The 20,621-nt window shown below is 34.7% G+C and overlaps 1 protein-coding gene across 1 annotated transcript; it reads right to left on the bottom strand.

Annotated features, from left to right (window-relative positions):
* Positions 1-684: 684 nt before the first annotated feature.
* Positions 685-12,520, bottom strand: LOC136808655 (uncharacterized). The gene is made up of 9 exons (XM_067065204.1): positions 12,276-12,520; positions 11,102-11,179; positions 10,726-10,803; positions 10,365-10,442; positions 9,983-10,060; positions 5,974-7,033; positions 5,138-5,309; positions 4,431-4,652; positions 685-3,416 (listed from the first exon to the last, which is right to left on the bottom strand). Exons 1-9 carry the CDS (start codon positions 12,518-12,520, stop codon positions 1,390-1,392), a joined length of 4,038 nt encoding a protein of 1,345 aa, XP_066921305.1. The 3' UTR covers positions 685-1,389.
* Positions 12,521-20,621: the final 8,101 nt, after the last annotated feature.

The following is a 20,621-nucleotide window of genomic DNA, read 5'->3' as shown; positions in this document are numbered from 1 at the left end:
TGAAACCTTTATACGGTTTATATCGCTAAATAATCGCTAAATAAGATTATAAATGTACATCCAAATTACAGTCAAACCACGAATAAACGGATATTATCGTTACCTCTAAGTTTTCAGATCCATGTTCCCAGTTGTCCATAATGTTATTTTCCATAATCGTGTTTCCACCAAGGCCTTCGACGAATGATATCGATGATAACCAAAATATTTTTTCTTGATCTTATATGTCATTTTATAACTAATGATTTGTTTATCTATAAATAAAGGTTGAAAAGATTTTAAGTCCTAAAAAATCCTGGAAGAAAATCAATCATTTGTAGACAACAGTATTTTTAAAAAGTTACAATACTATGTTAAATTTGTAGTCCTTTTAGCAGACATCGTTGGGTGATTTTTTAAAAGACAGCTTTGAAGGCCCTGTACTAAGTTTGCGAGGTGACGGGTATGTCGGAGCCAAAATTCGAAAACGGACCCTTTCAGAGAAAAAGAAATTGACATTTTTGGCACCCTTTTAGAGATTTTTGCCAAAATTTTAGGCGATTTCCAGCAAATGTTGGTCAATTTTGATTAGTTTCCATTAAATTTTGGAAAATCATGACCCTTTGAGAGAATGGCAACATACCGGTCTTACCATACCCGTTTGGAGTTACAGTTAAGTCAAGATTCCTTATAGTTATATGAATATTATTGCATCGGTAATAGTTTTGTGTTTTTAGTTCCTGTGACGTCATTTATTCTTATTTCCGTAGGGTTTCTACTAATAAGGTTAATACACTTGCATCACTAAACTAAGTAAAGATGACAAAGTAAATAAGCCAGTGTGCTCCTGTAAAGAATCCTGCACAATAACATGTAGAGGTGGACCCTCTATCCTGGACGGAGATGTGGACGGTGAAATTTATCGTTCTTTATGAAATTTTTGTCTCTTTTTGCCTCTTTTTAGTAAATGCTGGATTCTTTACTTTGAGACCCTCAGCATATCAAATATCTTCCTCGTCCTAAGCAAACCATAGAAGTTAAAGTCTGTTTCAAAAAAATAAGCAGTTGTTCGTGCATTTCAAGATGATTACTCTTGAAAAAAATGCTTTACTAAAACGTAACTTCTCGTTGGAAAGATATCATTAAGTGGAAGATTTTTATTGTATTTCAAAAGTTTTTTGAAATTGGCATTTGAAAATCATACAAAAGCAAAAAAAGAAAATACACTGCTTCTATCGATGAGAAAAGATAAAATCCGTGTCGTGTAAAAAGTTAAGTATGTCTATGGTTCAGATTAAAATGGCTAGGAGTAAGCTTAGTCGCGGCTCAAATATGGCTCATCTTTAAAAAAAGTTAATAAAAGCGTATAAAGACGTGTTAGAATCAAAATTCAGAAAGTTATGAATATTTTTATAGACTGTCAATGAGAATCAAATCAGTGTTTGCGTGAGGAGTAACCTCTATTGTCAGTAAGAAGTCTGGTTTTTCGAAAAAGCTAACAGTTATTTCATCCATTACGATATTTGAAGATTGTACATAACCATGAAACCAACCAACACCCAATGGTGTATCCTCGTCTTCAATTTTTAATTTTACTGTGGAACCTACTTCAAAGAACAATTCAGTTGATTCGGATGTTTGGTCTTTAGAAAAACTTTGATTTGATTCACAATTGCGTAAGACTTTGTTGCTTTTGTTGACCGGAACTTTCAGAAATAATTTGAGGTCATAGAAAAGCATTTGGAGGTCCTTCGTCGTTTTGATGTTACTTGGAGGCACGATAGAACTTTGAGCATTTGCGTAGCTTTTGAACTTTCTGACCCGGTTTATTTGACTAACAACGTCATCCTTTTGTTGCTCACGTATGCATTCCTCTACTATAGATATCGTCTTTTGTAGATCTTTCTTGTCGTTTTCACCAATGATATTTCTCTTCCCATTTCTCAATAAGAAAACCTTCAGAATCAGCTCGTCCTTGTTCCCAAGTGAGCTTATACCCTCATTATGGAGTAAACTCTTCAACTGGAAGATTGACAGCTTCTTCAATTGCGGAATGGAAATCGGGATCTCAGCTAACTTTGGCGGTGCATCAATTGTTGGTGTTGGTTCGTCTGCCAATCTTCTGACAAGCTCAAACTTGACACCTTCTGTTGTCAAGCCCTTCTTTTTACAAAGTGATTTCAGCTCCTCCACATTTTTCTTGTACAGAAGGTGTTTACCCCATGCGTCCCGGTTCTTGCTGTCTTCCAGTTCTTTCTCCACCTTTTCTCGCAGTATCTCGAACTTCTTTTTCACAACATTTAAAGGCAACCAGGATAAAAAAGCTAAGCCCTGAAGCACCGAATCTGGGGGACTGATGCACAATTGAAAACAATGATGGAAAATTCTACTAGGTAGAAATATTCCTGCACATTCCTGAAGACATTCCAACCGATCTGTCAAATCTTTGGTTTGTTCGGTTGAACAGTAATGGAGCTCACCAGATGATTGCAGCCACCGAACATAGTCCGGTATTGGCTGTGGCTCGTACATTTTTCCTGGTAAAGTTGAAATAGTACAGGAGTACTTGTCCTTCCAGGAGTTGCTTCCATTTATCAACTTGTAGTCATCATAATAAAATCTTTCTCCCATTGGTGAGTTCCATAAAACTTCCATATCTGTAGTAAGTTGATTTTGACAGGGTTTGTATTTCCAAAGACACTCTTGTTTTTGTTCTTCTGTTAAAGAAAGAAATCTTTTCAGCGTGGCCTCATCATCAAAACATTTTTCGTTGCTTCCACGGTGACACACTAAAGATCTTTGGTTGAATTTAGCGGTACGAAGACATCTTACAACCTCGGATGCCATTGCCTCCATGTTTTGATGGTGTTGGATACTTCCGGTCTCAACGGTTTTGTGGATGCTTTTACTTGGAAATGGCCCGTGGCCCGATAAAACAACGTTTTCGGCAGAATGCACCCGTTCAACAAAGTTTCTTTTGCTGTGGTATTCTGCAAAAGAACGCTGAGAAACTGTGTCGAACCGTAGGAAATGCTTGATCCTTGCAAGACACATCTGTGTAAGTTGTGAACTTGGGTCTTCACCATGACCATTGTCCACAATAAATGACATCTTTTTTCGAAGTAGCCCGAATTGATTGCGGAATTCAGCGTCCAGCTCCGGAAGGTTGGCCAAGTGGAAAATTTCATTCATGGCATTGAATGTGGATTCATTTTCAAAGTGAGCCAGGTAAACAAAACTTACTGGTGTCCCTGTCCTGACCACTGTCCGCTGTATGTTGCCGTTCTTCAGTTGATTGTCGTCAAATCTTTTTGGATCGACAAATAAATGGGTCATGGGATACACTGCCTTCGTTCGGCTTTGATTGAACGTGTGATCCTCGTAAACAAGCCTCTTTTTCCACGATTTACCAGGATTCTGTACTGGTTGGATATCACCTATTAGAAAGAAAATAACTTTTAATCTAGAATACTTCACAAAAATATATATGTGTATAGAAATAAATCAACGGATTCAGGATTCAGTAATTGTTTAAACATTAGCTCAAAATGTGCGAGTTCTAGTCTGGTATTACCTGTAAGGTATGAACAAAACTACAAATACAAAGACGAAAAGACTATATATGGGTGAGGTCCTTGAAAATCTATTCAATCAAACAAAATATGAAATTTTGTCGATGTGGTATCTGTGAATTCATATACCCTGTTTGAGATTGCCACACAGATCACTTCTCTAATTTGATCTGTTTCATATGTTTGTAGACGTCTAAATTGGGGCAGGGTTGGGAAAAATCAATAAATACACCATAATCCCGAGCATCATCCAGAAGCCTCCCCTAAATTTTTGTTATAGAAAAGAAACAAAATCTGGAGGGTTCTGAAATAAGTAAGCGTTGGGTGGAAAAATCTAAAACACTAGTGGTGGTTGGAATAAAAATGTCCTGGGTGGAAAAGTTTTGAAAAGGAGGCTAATACAGAAGAATAAGGGTTTAAAAGAGGAGCTTTCAAAATATTTTCCCAAAATTTAATTAATAAACGGGGGGTGGAATAAAAATGACCTGGGTGGAAGATTTTCGAAAAATTAATTAGCGGGGGACGCTTATTAGGTACCCGAGAGTACTTTATGGTTTGCGATTTTTTCGCACAGCACGGGAAAGAAACGCTAGTGGAGTACTGCAATAAAGAAATGTCACTTTTAACCCTCAAAGATTTCATTATCTTTGATTTCTGAGAAAAATGTGTGATTTCCGGCATATTTTGAAAACAACTTTGCGTGTATTGAATGTGGCGAATCTAAACTGGAAAACTCGAAAATATATTCCAATAAGGTAACCCAAAAATATGACCTTTTCGGATACACATTTGCCTCCTATAAGTGCCCCCACTCATTATGCTACTGTTTCGGCTAAAACATATGAGATCTTATAACAGCATCCTTAGGTTCTGTTTTACCTGGTATAATTGTTTTTGCGTCTTTTGAATCGATGATCCATGAATTGGGCTCAGATTCTGCGATTTCGATTAGGAGATTTACATTTTTTGTTGACCAATGGAGATTTTCCACAAACTTTGAAACGCCACTCCTTGGAATCTTCCTTAGGCTTATATTAGCGTTGATTTCACTTTTGTTTGCATGGTGTTGTTTTGCTTGGTGTGATTTTTCCCGGAAAGAATCTAAAAAAATGTCATGATTAATTTAGACTATAATGCTTTCATTTTTCGAATCTAGTATATAAAAAGTGTACATTTTTAGAAAACAAAACAAGTAATTAGGTTATAAAATAATGAGCATAAATTATGATATAAGAATTTTTTTATATAAAATTTTGTACATCTTTTCTTGACACACTGTTGGCGAGATTCATTCACATTGGTCAAAAAAGGCTGAAAGTTCCCAATTTTGTTAGTCAATATTATTTCTTTGGTCCTCTTTTGTCATCTGTCATAGCCACCCTTCCATAAAAAATCGAGAGAACGAAAAAATTCACCCTTAATTTGTGCCAGAAAAAATGAATTTCTAAATGCAATTCAGCCCGCCCTTGATGTGTAGTTTATTCATAGGATTCATTCCACTTGGACACTTTTCTACTTCGGAAAATCAATGTACAGTGTTGAAGTAATTTTCAACAGTTCAGAATGGTATGTATTTGTAAACTTACTTGTATAATTATAACAACAACTTAAAGATATCTTGAAATTTGGTGGTGCAGCATTAAGTAAAATCAATCTTGCTTGTGGCATTGAAGTGATGTTGTCTATTGATCGATACATAACTTCCGATGTTAATCTTGGATGACTTTCAATACCAACACCGATTCCACTAGCACCACCCTGGTAAAATTTGTACAAATTAGTTAAATTGAAAAATTAGTTTCAACTGAGGATTGTTTGAATAAGACATGAAACTGTTAGTATCGAAACAATAATTTTCATTACTTCAACTATCATATGATAAAAATTAGTTACATAGTTAATAACGGCAATACAGTGAAATAGACTTAAGCATGTACGCCCAGATTTTGAATTTTACTGTACTTTACTGTATTATTTAGGGAAATTAATTTGGTGGATCGACAAAAAGTTCATGGTTCGTTGGAAAGCTCTTTTCACGCTCTATCTTTTTAGATCAAAAAACAAAAAAATGTACGGCAGCCGACGAGTAGCGTAAAATAAAACTATTAACTGTTTATTTAACTCTTTCTATACGCCCCAGCTAATTTTGTTAGTTTTATCTTACGCCACTCGTTTTGGCACTTTTTCAAGAAAATATCATAAAATGATATTAGAGTGATTTTTTTTGTTGAAAAATTGCAAAGTGACCACCCCCTTACAATTAAGCACAGAAGAGTATAAAAATTGAGCAAAATTTGAGAAACTTTTTTTCTTAAACGTCCCAACAAATTAACACCCCTTCATAAGGGAAAGTTTATAAATAAACGCCTCCCTCTAAAATTGGATTTACGTTATTAAATTATTCTTGAAAATCTTTAGTTACCTCAAATATCTGTTCAAGAACGGAACCAAGTTCTGGAAAAACGTCGGCTTTCAATTTTCTTCCTCTTTTATCGTTTCTGACTTTTTTCATCTCTTCTACCATCAATAAATGTACCCTTTTCCGAAGTCGATTTAGTTCATCAGTTGACATGTCATTTCTTACCAGCAAGGACGTACTTTCAACAGTTCTGTATGTTTGTACGTTAGAACTTAGTTCATCTTTACAGTTGCTAATAGACGTTCTGTTTTTGACATTCATAAGTGAAGCAACAAACTTTGAACTTGTTATTTTTGCTAAACATCCTTTAATGATATCTCTATCTCGTTTTGTGCTTGCCATTTTAACCAATGTCTTGAAATCGTCTTTTAGGGATAACGCAACTTTTTCATTGACTTTTTTCGATAAAGCATCACTTGGAATCGTATTCAACAGCTCTTCAAGTTTTTCTTTGTTGAAATACTCACTAGGATGGAATATAAAGGTTTTGCTATGCACTATAAGTTTTTCAAGGTAGAAATATTGTTGTAGTTGTTTACAGAAGCGGTTGGCATTGAAATCTCTCTTAGAGATATCGTTATCATCCCAGTATGCAATGAACAAGTCCTTTGCACTCACAACTGGGCCATTACTTATGAGATATAATATTGATCGGGCAATCTTTTGTAATTCAACCTTTTTGTTTTGATTGCGTTCCTGTGTAAGTTGACGATGTATATTTTCTAAGCCTTCTGTTGGAGTCAAACGAATTGCCGCTAAATTTTCTTTCTTTCGGTTTTTGTTTTTTCCATAATTTACGCCACATTGTTTATAAAATTCTTTAGACAACGCTGGAAAAGCTAACTGTAAGATGGGATGTTCCTCCATCGCAATCGTTCCTCCAGTGACATCACAAAAACTTTCTGACAGCCTACAAAACGAGTTAAATCCATCATCGGATGACATATTTTCTTGTTTAAACCATGCTTCTGATAATTGTAAAAAGTCAAATTTATCTGAGTTGCTGATTTCAAATGATGATTTAGCAATATGTTCATTTTGATTGATGGTAGAAGAAGATGACCTGTAAAAAGAATTTACACAATATTGAAATTTTTTTACTACATTAATGAGTGATTAGTGGGGGGCGTACGAGGGTTGCCAACACCGAAATACCGACATATTTTTCTTAAATCACCGCAATACCGACACAATTTCCCGAAAACACCGACACCGACGTCTTTTAGAGCAAGCTTAAGATTTTTCTATTCTTAGTACGAATGCTCAATCTCATGAGCGTAGTGGTGCACTACTTCAGTTTTTCTTGGAGTAAACTATCGCCAATTCAAGGGTTTTAAATCTTTAAAGCTCAGTTTTTCAACGGCCAGTGGACAAAAAAAGTATATAGGTAACGCTTTGAATGCTACTTTTTACTTGAGTGTTTATTTGTTGTGCAAAAAAAGAGGGAATAAAGGGATATTTGAATTAGCCTATTTCATAGGATTCGTGTTTTCAGTACATGATTTTTTTCTACGTCACTACAGTAATCAAATTTTTATTGTAAATCACTCTTTTGTGAATTGTAATATGAATTTAACAAAAACATCGACAATAGAAAACAGTTCTTAAATTCCCAAGTCATTTAGGATGATCACAAAATTTAGTTTTTCTCAACGTTTTTGTTGAAGGGAAATCTGCACAGATTTGTGCATTTTTCCCCTGTAAATTGAATAGAAAAGAGCATGTAGCAGATACACGAATCCTATAAATAGGCTAATGATAAAGTAATGGAGGAGGAGGAGGCGCAACCACGGTTTGCGCCGACGAGAAAATTTTCCCATTTTGTCTTCTCGTTTGGCTAAAAGCTCTTTTTGAACGTCCATTAGCTAACTAAATCTACCTCAGCCGAAAGCACCGTCAGAAAAGGGCGTCACAAAAGATCTCTTGTTAGGATGATGGAAGGAAACTTGAATGCCTGACACGTCGTGCAAAATATTATGAATCTACGGTAAATAAAATTCGTTAAAAAATTAAAGGATTTTCTAACTTCAAACTCAGGATTGCAGAGTTATTTTAAGTGAAATCAGTGGAATTTGGAAGATTCTACAGTTATAAGTGACTAAGAGCACAACAATGATCGGAAAAACTTTGGATACGAAGACTCTTGATTCAGAATAGATGAAACTACACGTTTTTTAACCCTTTCTCCAGTTTTCAGATTAGGCAAAGACGCCCTCGAGATTTTTTTCTACTAGGACGGGCCGTGAAACTGTGTAAATACATTTTAGTGCACATTTTTTTATAAGCAATCATGTTGCTAAATCTCAAGGTCTCATATTAGCAGGTTTTTTTCGCTATCTCGTAAAGTGAAAGCTTTTTAGATAATCTAGCTATGGCAAACTATATCCCTTGATCCAATAAACATAAATAAATATGGTATAATAAGGGGTGGTCAAAGTAAATTTTTCAGAAATTGAGCCAGAATGCTAAGCAGCCCCAGGCCTGAGCCGAAAATTGGAGTTGCTTATAAAGAAAATGTGTAGCAAGTTTTGCATGCTTACCTGACCACAGAAGAGTACTGTAAGGTGTTTTATTCACGACATGGCATGATAACTTACGGATACAGATCGAGAACCCCTCCCAATCCCAAGCATTAGATTTTCTAATCATTCACGGGCCGAACCCCTGAAGCCTTGGCTATTTTCATTAAATGTCTTTTAAAGCTTTAACCAGACTAAATTATACAAACCCCAATCAAAGTGAAACATTCTCGAAAAGGGTCGCAAAACGATTGAAACAAAACCACCCGAGTAAAAGAGGGCACAAGCATGGTTTGCGCCGAAGAACATTCTACAATTTCTGGAGTAAATAGCTCGTTGATTTAGGCTTAAACTAAAATGGTATTGACAGTCTGCAAAGGGAGCACTGCAAGGGGAGGACCACAGAAAGTATTTATATTGAACAGGTTTGGCCCGAGGAGGCAAATTTTGAAATTTAAATGCCCAAAATGCTGAGAACGCATCTAAATTATGAGTTAATGGATTATTCCGCTAAATGAAAGAATTAATGATTTTGATTTTTGATGAGAGCTGCATTTGAGATCTCGAGAAAGCTTGCCACACACTGCAAATGCTTTCTTTATCTGTTACCCACTGCGGGTAGAGTAATTTTTTTTTTCAAAAAGTGCACATTTCCGGTAAACAAGAGGTTAAGAAACACCATTATTCACACGATTTTAAGAAAAAGAGGATGAGACAGGGTAGCTACTAAAAATAGCTATAATACTTCAATTCTTGTAGAGATAAGATATTCAATAGCTGAAATGCAGAAATGCAGATTCAAAAACTTTTTTGAGATCCTTTGAAATATGCAGATTCACCGACAATATTTATCGAATTACCGAAATACCGACCCAAAAAAGTCATTTTACCGTCACCGCAAGGCATCTCCAACACCGAAATACCGACACTTTTCCCTTAAAACACCGAAACACCGACGCAAAAAAAGGTCAATACCGACACACCGACAAACCCGTACGCCCCCCCCTGATTATAGTAAGAAATTTTAAAAATTGTGTAAAATATAAAACAATTCATAATGTGAAGCACCCCTTTATAAAGGGAGGGGTAGAGCCTTCCCAAAAATCACCTGAGCGGGGGGGGGGTAGGGGATACATTATAAAGGGAGGGGTAAGGAATAAGAGAGAGGTAGATTTTCAAAGGGAAGGGAAATTTTAATAATGTGCAACAGAGCTTGTAATCTTCCTAAAAGTATTTTTTATTTCAAAATATGATAAACTTCTTAGAATTAGGAGATAACTTGGTATATTCTGGCTAAGGTTCTAAAAAATGGCGGTTTTCTTGGTGGTAGATAAATTTTGCGAAAAGGGGGGGTTAACATAAAGGAAATTTCTTTTGAACTTTTTTTTATTATTTCAATGAGCGATTATAGTAAGAAATTTCAAAATTTATTTGAAAAATAAAATGATTTCGATTCTAGAGAATTCCGAAAGGTAAATCGATATAAAACTTACTCGATGTGTGATTTTGATTTGGTTGTAAGTGATGACTCAGCAATACTTCCATTACGATCGACGGTAGATGCAGACGGTCTGCAAAGAGAATCATGTAAAATTGAATTTTTTTATTATTTTAATGAGCGATTATTCATGATATTCATGACGTAATGTTTTGTACGGAAACAACCCGGTTTTTGCCAGTAGTCTGCAGTAGTGGCAAATTTTAAACGAGAAAAAAGTTGTTTAAAGTTGCCACCATTGGCAAAACCGGGCTGTTTCCGTACAAAACATTACGTCATGAATATTATGAATAGTAAGGAATTTCAGAATTTTTATAAAAAACAAAACGATGTTGATCCTAGAGAATTCCGAAAGGTAAATCGATATTAAAACTTACTCGATGTGTGATTTTGATTTGGTTGTAAGTGATGACTCAGCAATACTTCCATTACGATCGACGGTAGATGCAGACGGTCTGCAAAGAGAATCATGTAAAATTGAATTTTTTTATTATTTTATTCATGATATTCATGACGTAATGTTTTGTACGGAAACAACCCGGTTTTTGCCAGTAGTGGCAAATTTTAAACGAGAAAAAAGTTGTTTAAAGTTGCCACTATTGGCAAAACCGGGCTGTTTCCGTACAAAACATTACGTCATGAATATTATGAATAGTAAGGAATTTCAGAATTTTTATAAAAAACAAAACGATGTCGATCCTAGAGAATCCCGAAAGGTAAATCGATATTAAAACTTACTCGATGTGTGATTTTGATTTGGTTGTAAGTGATGACTCAGCAATACTTCCATTACGATCGACGGTAAATGCAGACGGTCTGCAAAGAGAATCATGTAAAATTGAATTTTTTTTATTATTTTAATGAGCGATTATTCATGATATTCATGACGTAATGTTTTGTACGGAAACAACCCGGTTTTTGCCAGTAGTGGCAAATTTTAAACGAGAAAAAAGTTGTTTAAAGTTGCCACTATTGGCAAAACCGGGCTGTTTCCGTACAAAACATTACGTCATGATGAATATTATGAATAGTAAGGAATTTCAGAATTTTTATAAAAAACAAAACGATGTCGATCCTAGAGAATTCCGAAAGGTAAATCGATATTAAAACTTACTCGATGTGTGATTTTGATTTGGTTGTAAGTGATGACTCAGCAATACTTCCATTACGATCGACGGTAGATGCAGACGGTCTGCAAAGAGAATCATGCAAAATTGATTTTGTTTGAATAGTTTAATGAGAGATTATAGTACTGAATTCCTATTATATAGTACCTAAATCTATCAAAAAATAAAACGATTTCGTTACTAGAGAATTTTGAAAGGTTAATCGATATTGAAACTCGATGTTTGATATTGATTTGGTTCTAAGATTCGGTTCGAGACATGAAATTGATTACTCGTTTGAATAAAAAAGAGCGAGGTGTGTTTGAGGTACAAGAGACTACAAATTTTCAAAAATTTTATTGAAATATTTTGTTTAGTGGATAAAAAAAACATGACAATCAATTCTACACCCCTGTGTCACAGACCCGGTGGACCGGAAATAGGCCAAAAAATCGTCCCCGGTGGAAAAAATACCCTGCAATTTCAACCACACTGGGAAATTGCTCTAAGATTTTATCCCCATCGAAAAGTGAATGGAAAAAATTGCACTCCAAAACCATCCCCACTGGAATTTTTGAGCTGGAAACAATAGAATTTCTATCCCCATTGGGATTTCCGGGGCACTGAGACAGGGGTGTAATTCTGCAAAGATATCGAAATTATTTGGTCTTGCTTGATGATATTTGACTCGTTAAATATCATCAAGTAGGACCAAATAATTTTCGATATCTGACTTAACCTCATACAATGTCTGTTAATTATATGTAGTAGTTTTTACCTTATTTTTGAATATGTGTTTAGTACAGATTGAGGTTTGTCGGTATTTTTCCTTTTTACAAAGAATCCGAATGAGCTATAACGCGAAAGATAAAAGTTCATCATTAGTTTATAAAAAAGACTTTAAATAAACTCAGTGTTTTGCTTTTTTAAAGGGATAACCAGATAAAAAATGAAACTTATAAAGATTCCTCCCATGATCCTAAGTAAGACTGGGATAAATTTCATTTTCTATCTGGCCTTACTCAAATATATTTAGTGCCTAAAAACATATTTCGTTACAATGTGCATAGTACATTAGTAGTAGTATGCCAGGTACTTGGATTTTTAGGGCGTGCCTCATGTTTTGATAAATGTGAGCTTAGACCCTGAAACTGAAAGAAATCGATAAGTTTGGATGCTTACACATTCGGGGATCGTTCTTCTTGAATTTGTGATATCTGATCGGCACTGACTAAAAGCACAAAGTGATTAGGGGTCCAAGCTTTGTTAATTGTAGTGTTCTCCATATGAGTCCACATAACAGTTATCGATTTTGAATAATCTGCTCCAAAAGTCATATTCATCGCATCCAAGTTTATGCCACAGTGTGAAACACCAGGATAGACTGAACGAATCTTCGCTTTCAAAATGTTAGACAATGCTGCCATATGCATCAAGCCAGAATATGTAGAATTCCGTGTGGTCGATAGTACAGCGTCTTCAAATGAATTTAATTCACTTGAGTTGTAATTTCTATAAAAAGATGTGTCGTAGTCTTTTCGATTCTCGATAAATTCTTTAATCGTTCTCAATCTTAGTTCTAACGCCGCATCCTCCTTTCCCGAAAGAGCTTTAGATACTGCATTAAATAAACAATTTCCATCGCCTTTACATCTTATTGGAAAATACTCATTTGCATTACTTGGCAGGATTTTTGAAGCAGTCTTGTCAATATTAGTATTTTTAAACGTGAGATTTTCATCAAAGCAAAGTTTATATCGAAACAATTTATCGGAGTTATCGGCAAAGAAGTCTTCGACTGTTTTCAGTGTTCTATCCTTTTCTAGTTTTGTCAGCAGCTCAACGTGAAATGATTTATAAAATTTTATTCTTTCCATGTCTTTGGTAACTATAAAATTAAAATACACGAGTTTAATACTATTCATGTTCAAAGTAACAGATTACTTCAGTGGTACAAAAATTAATAAAAACCGAAAAAAAATTCAAAAATCAAAGTCAGTGCCATGTCTTTTATCGAAAGGTGAAGTGCAAAAATTCATACATAATACAATTTTAAGCTACCTTTTAAACACCCCTGTCTCAGTTCCCCGGTGGAACTTTTCCACTAAGTGGGATGATAAATTCCTATCGAAATCACAATGTGGATAGGAAATCTTATTGTTTCCAAATCAAAAACGCCATTGGGATAGTTTTGGAGCTCAAATATTTTCCATTCAATTTCCAATGGCAATAGGGATGAAATCATACTGATCATAGTGTATCTTCCCAGTGGGGTTGAAATTTTAGGGAATTTCCTTCACCTGGACGATTTTCTCTACCAGGTCTGTGATACAGGACTGTTTTTAAAAGGTTAAGATTTAATCATCAAATGATGATTAAATCATCAAAACTAAAACAAAATGGTTCAGAACATCTCAAATTTAAAATCTAAAATGAATATAAATCGACATAACCCCTAAAAAGTAAAAGTAAACCCTAAAACGAAGAATCAAAACAAACTTTACTTTGTGATTGGTAAAAAAAGATAAGGTTTACTAACTGATGCAAAATGGCAAAAATGTCTGGTTTCGGAATTGGGAAAATATTTCGGTACTTTCATGTGCTTTAATAAAATGTTAGATAGCACGAGAAAGAAAATTTGAGAAAATATTCTCCAACAATAAACCTAACTAATAATAAGCCAAAAAAATATTTATTAAAAAACACAGAAAATTTGCTTTTTTATGTCAATTCAAAAAATAAATTTATAATTCATTGTACTAGGAGTGGGCTATAAATGGGTGAATTTCTCTTTTTTCGACTGGGCATGTTAAACTCAAATTTTTTGGCTTCCTTAATACATAACTAGATAGGATCAAGAAAAATTTTTGTCATATTGCTCGTATAAAAAATGTGGGAGCCCCTTTTCAGACCCGGGTGAGACAAGACTTTGGTTCGTCCTAAAAATCTTTAAATCGACCTGTAGACTGAACGAATCATTGAATTCGGCTAAAATTTGGTACACGCACTCCTTGGGTGCATATAATAAAGTTCCGAAAAACAAATTTGGAATATTGATTTTTTTAAACGTTTAAGGGCGTTCCCAAGACCAAAAATGGGCCAAAAACTACTAATAGCTCTAGAGACTCTTACAATTATCAGATTGACCAGAAACTTTGCATACTGATAACTCAGATGAGGATCTTGATAGATTCTTTCAACTTATTTCAAATGAAATCTTTTTTTATTGTCAATAAAACTTTAACTAATGCCAAAATCAGAATCCTACCCGGGGCTTGTCTTGGTAATGAATCGTTTGGTCTAAAGGAAATTTGATTATCAAACTGGCATCCTTTTTCGTTTATAGCAACCAAAAAGCCTCCGAAATTAATCGATGAAATACATTTGTGAATCAAAAAGTTACTTCTCAATTTTACCCTATTTTGACGTAGCGATAGGTGTCACGAAATAAAAAAAAACTTACTTTTAGGATAAAGAAATTATTTTCAATAACTTTTTTCCTTACCAGGTATTAAGTCAAAATATGATAATTTTTGCGTCTACCAAGTCAAATCTACAATTTTAAAGTCAATCTAGGGTCAATGGACACGCCCAAAAGACCCAAAATATTTTTTCAAGCAAATTTTTCACAGCAGACTTAAGAACCTAATCTAAAGAACAACTGTGCCAAATTTTAGCCAAATCCAATGATTATTCACTGTTGTAGACTTCCAAACATGTTGGTTAGAACGATCAAAAACAGCTCCTGTATGGATCTGAGGTGGGGTTGAAAAAAGGCTTCCCACATTTTTTGTTCAGTAGGTAGACAAAAAATTCTTTCTGTTCCTGTCTACACTTATAATTTAGACCTCAAAAAAAATTAGTTTGACATATTTTGAAAAAACACCTATTTATAGCCCACTCCTAATTGTACGCTTTTATCCCGGAGACAGCTTTTAAGTCAATTTTAGTGTATTTTTGTCCAATGATCTCGCTAAAATTCACTTCAGTGTATTATTTTTGACAGGGATTAAATTTTGTGAATTTCAGCAAAAATCGCCGAATTAAATTCCCGCAAAAATTCATTCAAATTGAATTCGTCAAATAGAATCTCGCAAAAGTTAAAAAAAATCATCTTAAGAGAGAAATTCTATGGAGAATAAGCAATTTTTAGTAAATCTTTAGTTAACCAGAGCCTAAAACCTTCCCATTCGCCAAATCACCAAATGAAATCCGCGGCATAATCAATCCACTAAGGTAACAATTAGAATCGCCGATTAACTTCTCGTGAAGTGGGAAAGATTTCGAAATTTTTGTTGTAAACATTACTGGCTTTAAAGCACGTCTGAAAATACATTTCTATCTTCAGAATCTAAGTTTTTTGTTTCCTCCTCTAAATCTTTTGTTTCCTTCTCTAAATATTTTATTTGGTTTATGTCATGGTTTGGCCGTTCCTCGTAAATCTCCTTCACCAAGCCATCTATCATCTTTTCAACATTTGCTTTCGAAATCTGGACATATTCGTCAAGTAGCTCTGGTTCTTCGATATCATTGGAGAGGGGTGGGTTTTCTTTTTTCTCTAGGATTTTCTTTTTTATTCCATCTAATAAGATAACGACAATGGCTTGCTTTCTCTTTAAAGTTGAGAACTTCTCTCGAAATTCTTTCTCCAGTTGCTCCCTAAACTTTTCTCCTTTTTCCTCTAATTTACACAAATATTCAATGTATCCATATTCCATTTTATGATGAAATTCGAGCATCTTTTCTAAACTATTTGTCAATGATTTCTTGTCCTGTTGCGTAATATTATCATTCAATAAATTTTCAATCTCTATCTCAAGAATGAGTGTTTTCTTTTTAGTCCAGGCAGAATCGATAAAACCATCTCTGGCTTGCAATCCCCATGATTCAAAATGATGGTCACTTCTCATTCGGATAGCCAATTCATTATAAAAGGTCATGAAAGCTCTGGATAACCCCTCTGAGTTTTCTATTTCTTCTTTGTGAAATAGAGTTTGTTCCTTGTGGGTTTTGGGTTTGTAAAAGGTATTGATGACATTGGTTTTGTTAGCAAAGGATCGACAAAGAGAATCGACTGTACTGGAATTGGTTTTAAAAGTCTCTTGTTTGAAACTGGGATCATTTTTATTAATCAAATCTGATTTTAGTATAGCAGAAATATCTTTTGACGAATCAACGGTGTCATTATTTGAAACTGAAGTAGATATGTTGCAGAGTTCTAATGCTGGTAATTCAGAAGAATCTTGTAAAGAAATTGTATTGCTTTCATTGTTTGAAACTGAAGTAGATATTTCACTAATGCCGAATTCGGGAAGATCACTCTCCCTACTTTTTTTTAAAGTTTTGTTCGGTAGATAAATGGTTAGTTGATGCTTGTAGCCATGGTGCAAAGTGTCAGTAACGACGTCTCTCAGATTTAAAGATTTCTCTTTCACTGTTTTGATATGTGTATCAAACATTGTAAAGTAAAAAGTACTAATTCCGTGATGTGCAACTATAGTAGAACGAACTTCACTGAGCGAGCGATTAAGATCCATGTTTGGAATAAACCCTTTTTTTACATCGTGCTGGTCCAGTAGAACTATCATTGTTATATATGTTTTATGTGTTTTTCAGTTTTCAAGCTCTTTTCTTAAGTAATGAAAGAATGATAGAATAAGTTTGGTTAAAGAATCCAATACTTGATTTGTGAAATATTCGTACAAAGCTTAACACCTAATTTTGAAGACTTATTTTTTAACTCGCACCATTTTTCGAACCTTGGACACAATTGGAAACCCCGAAATCTGAGTTTTAATGATAAATGGCAGGTTACTTATTGTAAGTCTATAATTTTACGTTTAAAATCTTCAAAATTCGATCACATCGACCAGCATTCTGGAAGGTGCAAAAACAAAATTCTCTTTGTGACGTCATTTATTTTTAATCTTCAATAAAAGGTATTTAAAAGTGCCATTTTGGCAAAAAAGCGAATCTTAAGATGCTTACGATGCTTAAGGTGTCTTAGAACTTATAAAAAAACGTGTAAAATGAATGATGACGTGTTCTTTTGAAAAAGTTATAACATCGTTTCATGAAAAGGAGTTGACAAACCAAATCAAATAAGAGTTAGTTGGTCCGCCAAAAATTACAAGCAAATAAACTTTCATAAAATAATAACGTTAGACGAAGTGACGTACTTATGAAGTTCGATAAGTTTCTCCATATCTCAAGAGGTAGTTGAAGATTTCTTTAGTTCCCGATCACAACTTTTTCTCAGTGTATCTTTGGCTTTTCTGAGCTGTGATCTTAGAGCCGATACATTTACTCCTTTTCCTTCTAAATGTTTTATTTTGGCTTCAATATCTTCAACTTTCTTTCGGTTACTCTGCACCAAAGGACTTTCATTCAAACCCATTGACTTCTTTGCCTTCCATTTTTTGTTTATTTCCTCGTAGATTTGTCTTGCTGATAGATTGGTCTTGCACAAGCGTTTAGCTTCTTCGTTATGAAATGTTCGGTATTTAGTCTTCGTTAGCAGCTCATCCTTTGAAAAAATCTTGACACCCTTCACTAGCCATGGCTTCATCGGCGCCATTTTCAGAAATAGAGGTTCTAGCTTTTGATTTTCGGGAACTTGACTGACGCTGACGGAAGGCTCATTTTCATCAAAATCAGGAACTTTGTCACTTGGAATTTGGCTGATGGAAGGCTCATTTTCATCAAAACCAGGAACTTTGTCACTTAGAATTTGGCTGACGGAAGGCCCATTATCATCAAAATCAGGAACTTTTTCACAAAGGACTTGATTGAAAGAAGGCTCATTTTCATCAAAATCAAATGATTTGTCGTTTCACTTCTTTTTTCCTTTGATTCTGGTGTGGAGTTTAATATTTGACATTTATTTTTTTCGATATCCAAGGAAAGAATGACTTTGCCGAGCTTAGTAGTTTCGTTTCCAATATCCTCCAGACTGAGAAGTTTTTCTTGTCTAGAGCCCACAGGATCATGGTTAAAAAGAAAAGTAAAATCAAAATCCACTTCAGCTTTGATATCTTCCCTGACTGCTGTAAGACTTTCTCCTCTTCTAATTCGCGGTCTGATAACCAAATTTTCCTCCATGTGTTTGATAATACAAGTCACATATTCCTGCCTGTATAGATAAAGTAGGGTTATTTAGCACAACCGTATCATAGAGCCTGTGCCCCCTTGAAAAATCGAGCAGAAAATCCGACAATTTCCGGAGTGGAACTTTTTCTCAACCTAATAGTAGGGGGCCATTTTTTAGGACCCGTGAGAACAATTTCCGGAGTGGAATCTTTTTGGCTCATTCAAAAGAAGAATGTATTTTAGAAACTTTTTTGAGAGGGAGTAAAAAAATTAGGTCCAGCAGTTTTATTTGTGAGGAAAAGACTGACGTCAAAAGCAAAAACCCTTGGGACCCGAAATTTGACGAAATTTTAAAGTCGCTAGAACACAAAACCACTTATAGCATATTGGAAAGCTCTCGAAAAACGATATAGAGGACTTTTAAGAGGATATGGTCTATTTCTCAACGTAACAAGCACAAAAAAATTCCACTCCGGAAATTGTTGTCACGGATCCTAAAGAATGGCCCCCTACTATAAGGCTTTAAATCCGTCGAGAAAATGCTTTTATCAGAAAAATTGAACGGAAATGTATTCTTCCCCCACTAGAATCAGGTTTTCAAAATTTTTCACGGCAATAACTTTCGCGAATTTGGCTAAAATGTTTGGAAAGCTAGTTTTTTTGTGAAAGTTCCCCTTCCCCTAGTAATTCACTAGTAAGTCATGCCGGGAGTTATACAAACAAGATGATTGGATTGAACATACCTTTTCTCTCGCCTTTCCTGTGCTTTCTTTATGATTGCATTTTCTTTTGGTTTCGCTTGTTTCTTTGAGAATGAAAGTTTTGTTTGACGACTAGCCATATTTTATCAACTGAAGAGATACTAAGCTCTTAGTAGTTCAATGTTTCTTGTAACGTGCATTTGAATCGTTTCTCACGAGTGCTTGATTTTTTGCGTAGGTTGAGCTTATTATATTAACAAATGTGAACTCGTTATTTGTCTGTTATTATAAACCACCCGGGGCAATCAGGCAAATTGACCGACGGGTATGTGCGGTGGCTAAGGGTGTGTTTTTAAAAATAGCAGAAATGTGCTGTAAGGGTGGACTTTTTTCGCAAATCCAAGAAAAACCAAGAATTTTTGCCCAAAAAGTTTGATACAATTGCAGCGCATCTTTATTGGTTAAAAACATAAACAGAGAAAATATAATAAACTAAAACTAATAAGAGTAAAACAGAAAAACGCGTTTTTTATAATAATATCAACAGTGTGAAAATCGTAAGAATACCTCCCCCGTAGTACTTAGGTACTTAGGCAAAAATGTGTGCTGGGTATGTGCGTGCATATTAAGGGTAAGTTTTTTCATCTTAAGCTTGGTACTCACTTGTTAAAAAAGTGGCGTTTAACGCTCATCATTAGTCGCACGCGTTTAGTGTTGAACGTCTGTACTTAGTGACAAAAAGTTAAACGCACGTATCAGAAAATTTTTACAGACCGTCGGCCAATTTATTCTAGCAACTAATTTAACATCTGGTCTGGTCTTCGAGGGGGGCTAACATGCCCCTCAAGATGCTCCGCATATAAAAGAGTAGGAAGATGCACGAAGGGTTATTAAAAATCAGAAAATTTCAAAGTAGAAAATTTTTTACAGCTCGCTGTTATAAGATCAAATTCGAATGTCTAAACATTTGGAAAAAAAGAGGAAGTAGCTTATCTTTTTTTATATAATGTAATGAGAGAGATAATACACCCAGCTGTGCTTTAGTCTATCAATAAAAAGAAAGCCAGACAGACACTTCAGAATTTTCTTTCTTTTTTAGGTACTTTCCCTTTATTTCAATGGAATTTCCCAACTTACGATCGTCTAAAAAATTCTTTATAGTGGGAGTAGAAAGAAAACAATGAGAGTTTGATTAACGCCCAAATAGATTTAAGTTTTGGAGCAAAAATAACTCGACAAGAGTGTTGAGTGTGTTTGTTTCAAGCTTTATTCCCGTGGTTTCGTCGTGTTACACGTTTCTTTTTATATAAGGAACACGTTTATAAGGAACTCGAGGCTGAAAATTGTCCAAAAAATAAAGAATTGTTAAGGAACTGCTCAGGCTGAAAATAAGTAGATTTGAAAATAATGTACCTTATTGGGACCGATTTGACCAAACTTTGATCTTAAAGGGCAAAAAGTTCAAAATTTCCTATGTAAATAAGGAACTCGATAAGGAACTTTGGGCTGAAATTCTCTGTAAAAATAAGGAACTCCAGGCTCAGAGCAAAGTTAAGGTTCCTTAAAAAAAAACGTGTATTTCACAGACAGATTTGAACTTTGAAAATTATAAAAAATGTGGATAACTTTTGATAGAGTTTGAATTAGACTAACGGTTCCAGAACGTCGTCATAGACGACTTTTCACTGCTTCATTAGCTTTTTGGGATGCAGCACAAAGTTATGAACAAAACATTTAA

This window comes from Clytia hemisphaerica, unplaced genomic scaffold (assembly GCF_902728285.1).
Source record: "Clytia hemisphaerica strain Z4C2 unplaced genomic scaffold, Clytia hemisphaerica genome assembly, whole genome shotgun sequence".
Taxonomy (NCBI): Eukaryota; Metazoa; Cnidaria; class Hydrozoa; order Leptothecata; family Clytiidae; genus Clytia; species Clytia hemisphaerica.
The sequence above is the reverse complement of the archived record's forward strand: the minus strand, read 5'-3'. Positions and strand labels throughout refer to the sequence as shown.

Excerpts from the sequence above, each read along its gene's own strand:
- LOC136808655 (XM_067065204.1), bottom strand. The coding sequence starts at position 12,520 with ATGGCAGCATTGTCTAACATTTTGAAAGCGAAGATTCGTTCAGTCTAT. Across the intron at positions 10,804-11,101 it reads AAATCAAAATCACACATCGA|ACCGTCTGCATTTACCGTCG; the intron begins GTAAGTTTTAAT and ends TTCTCTTTGCAG. Across the intron at positions 10,443-10,725 it reads AAATCAAAATCACACATCGA|ACCGTCTGCATCTACCGTCG; the intron begins GTAAGTTTTAAT and ends TTCTCTTTGCAG.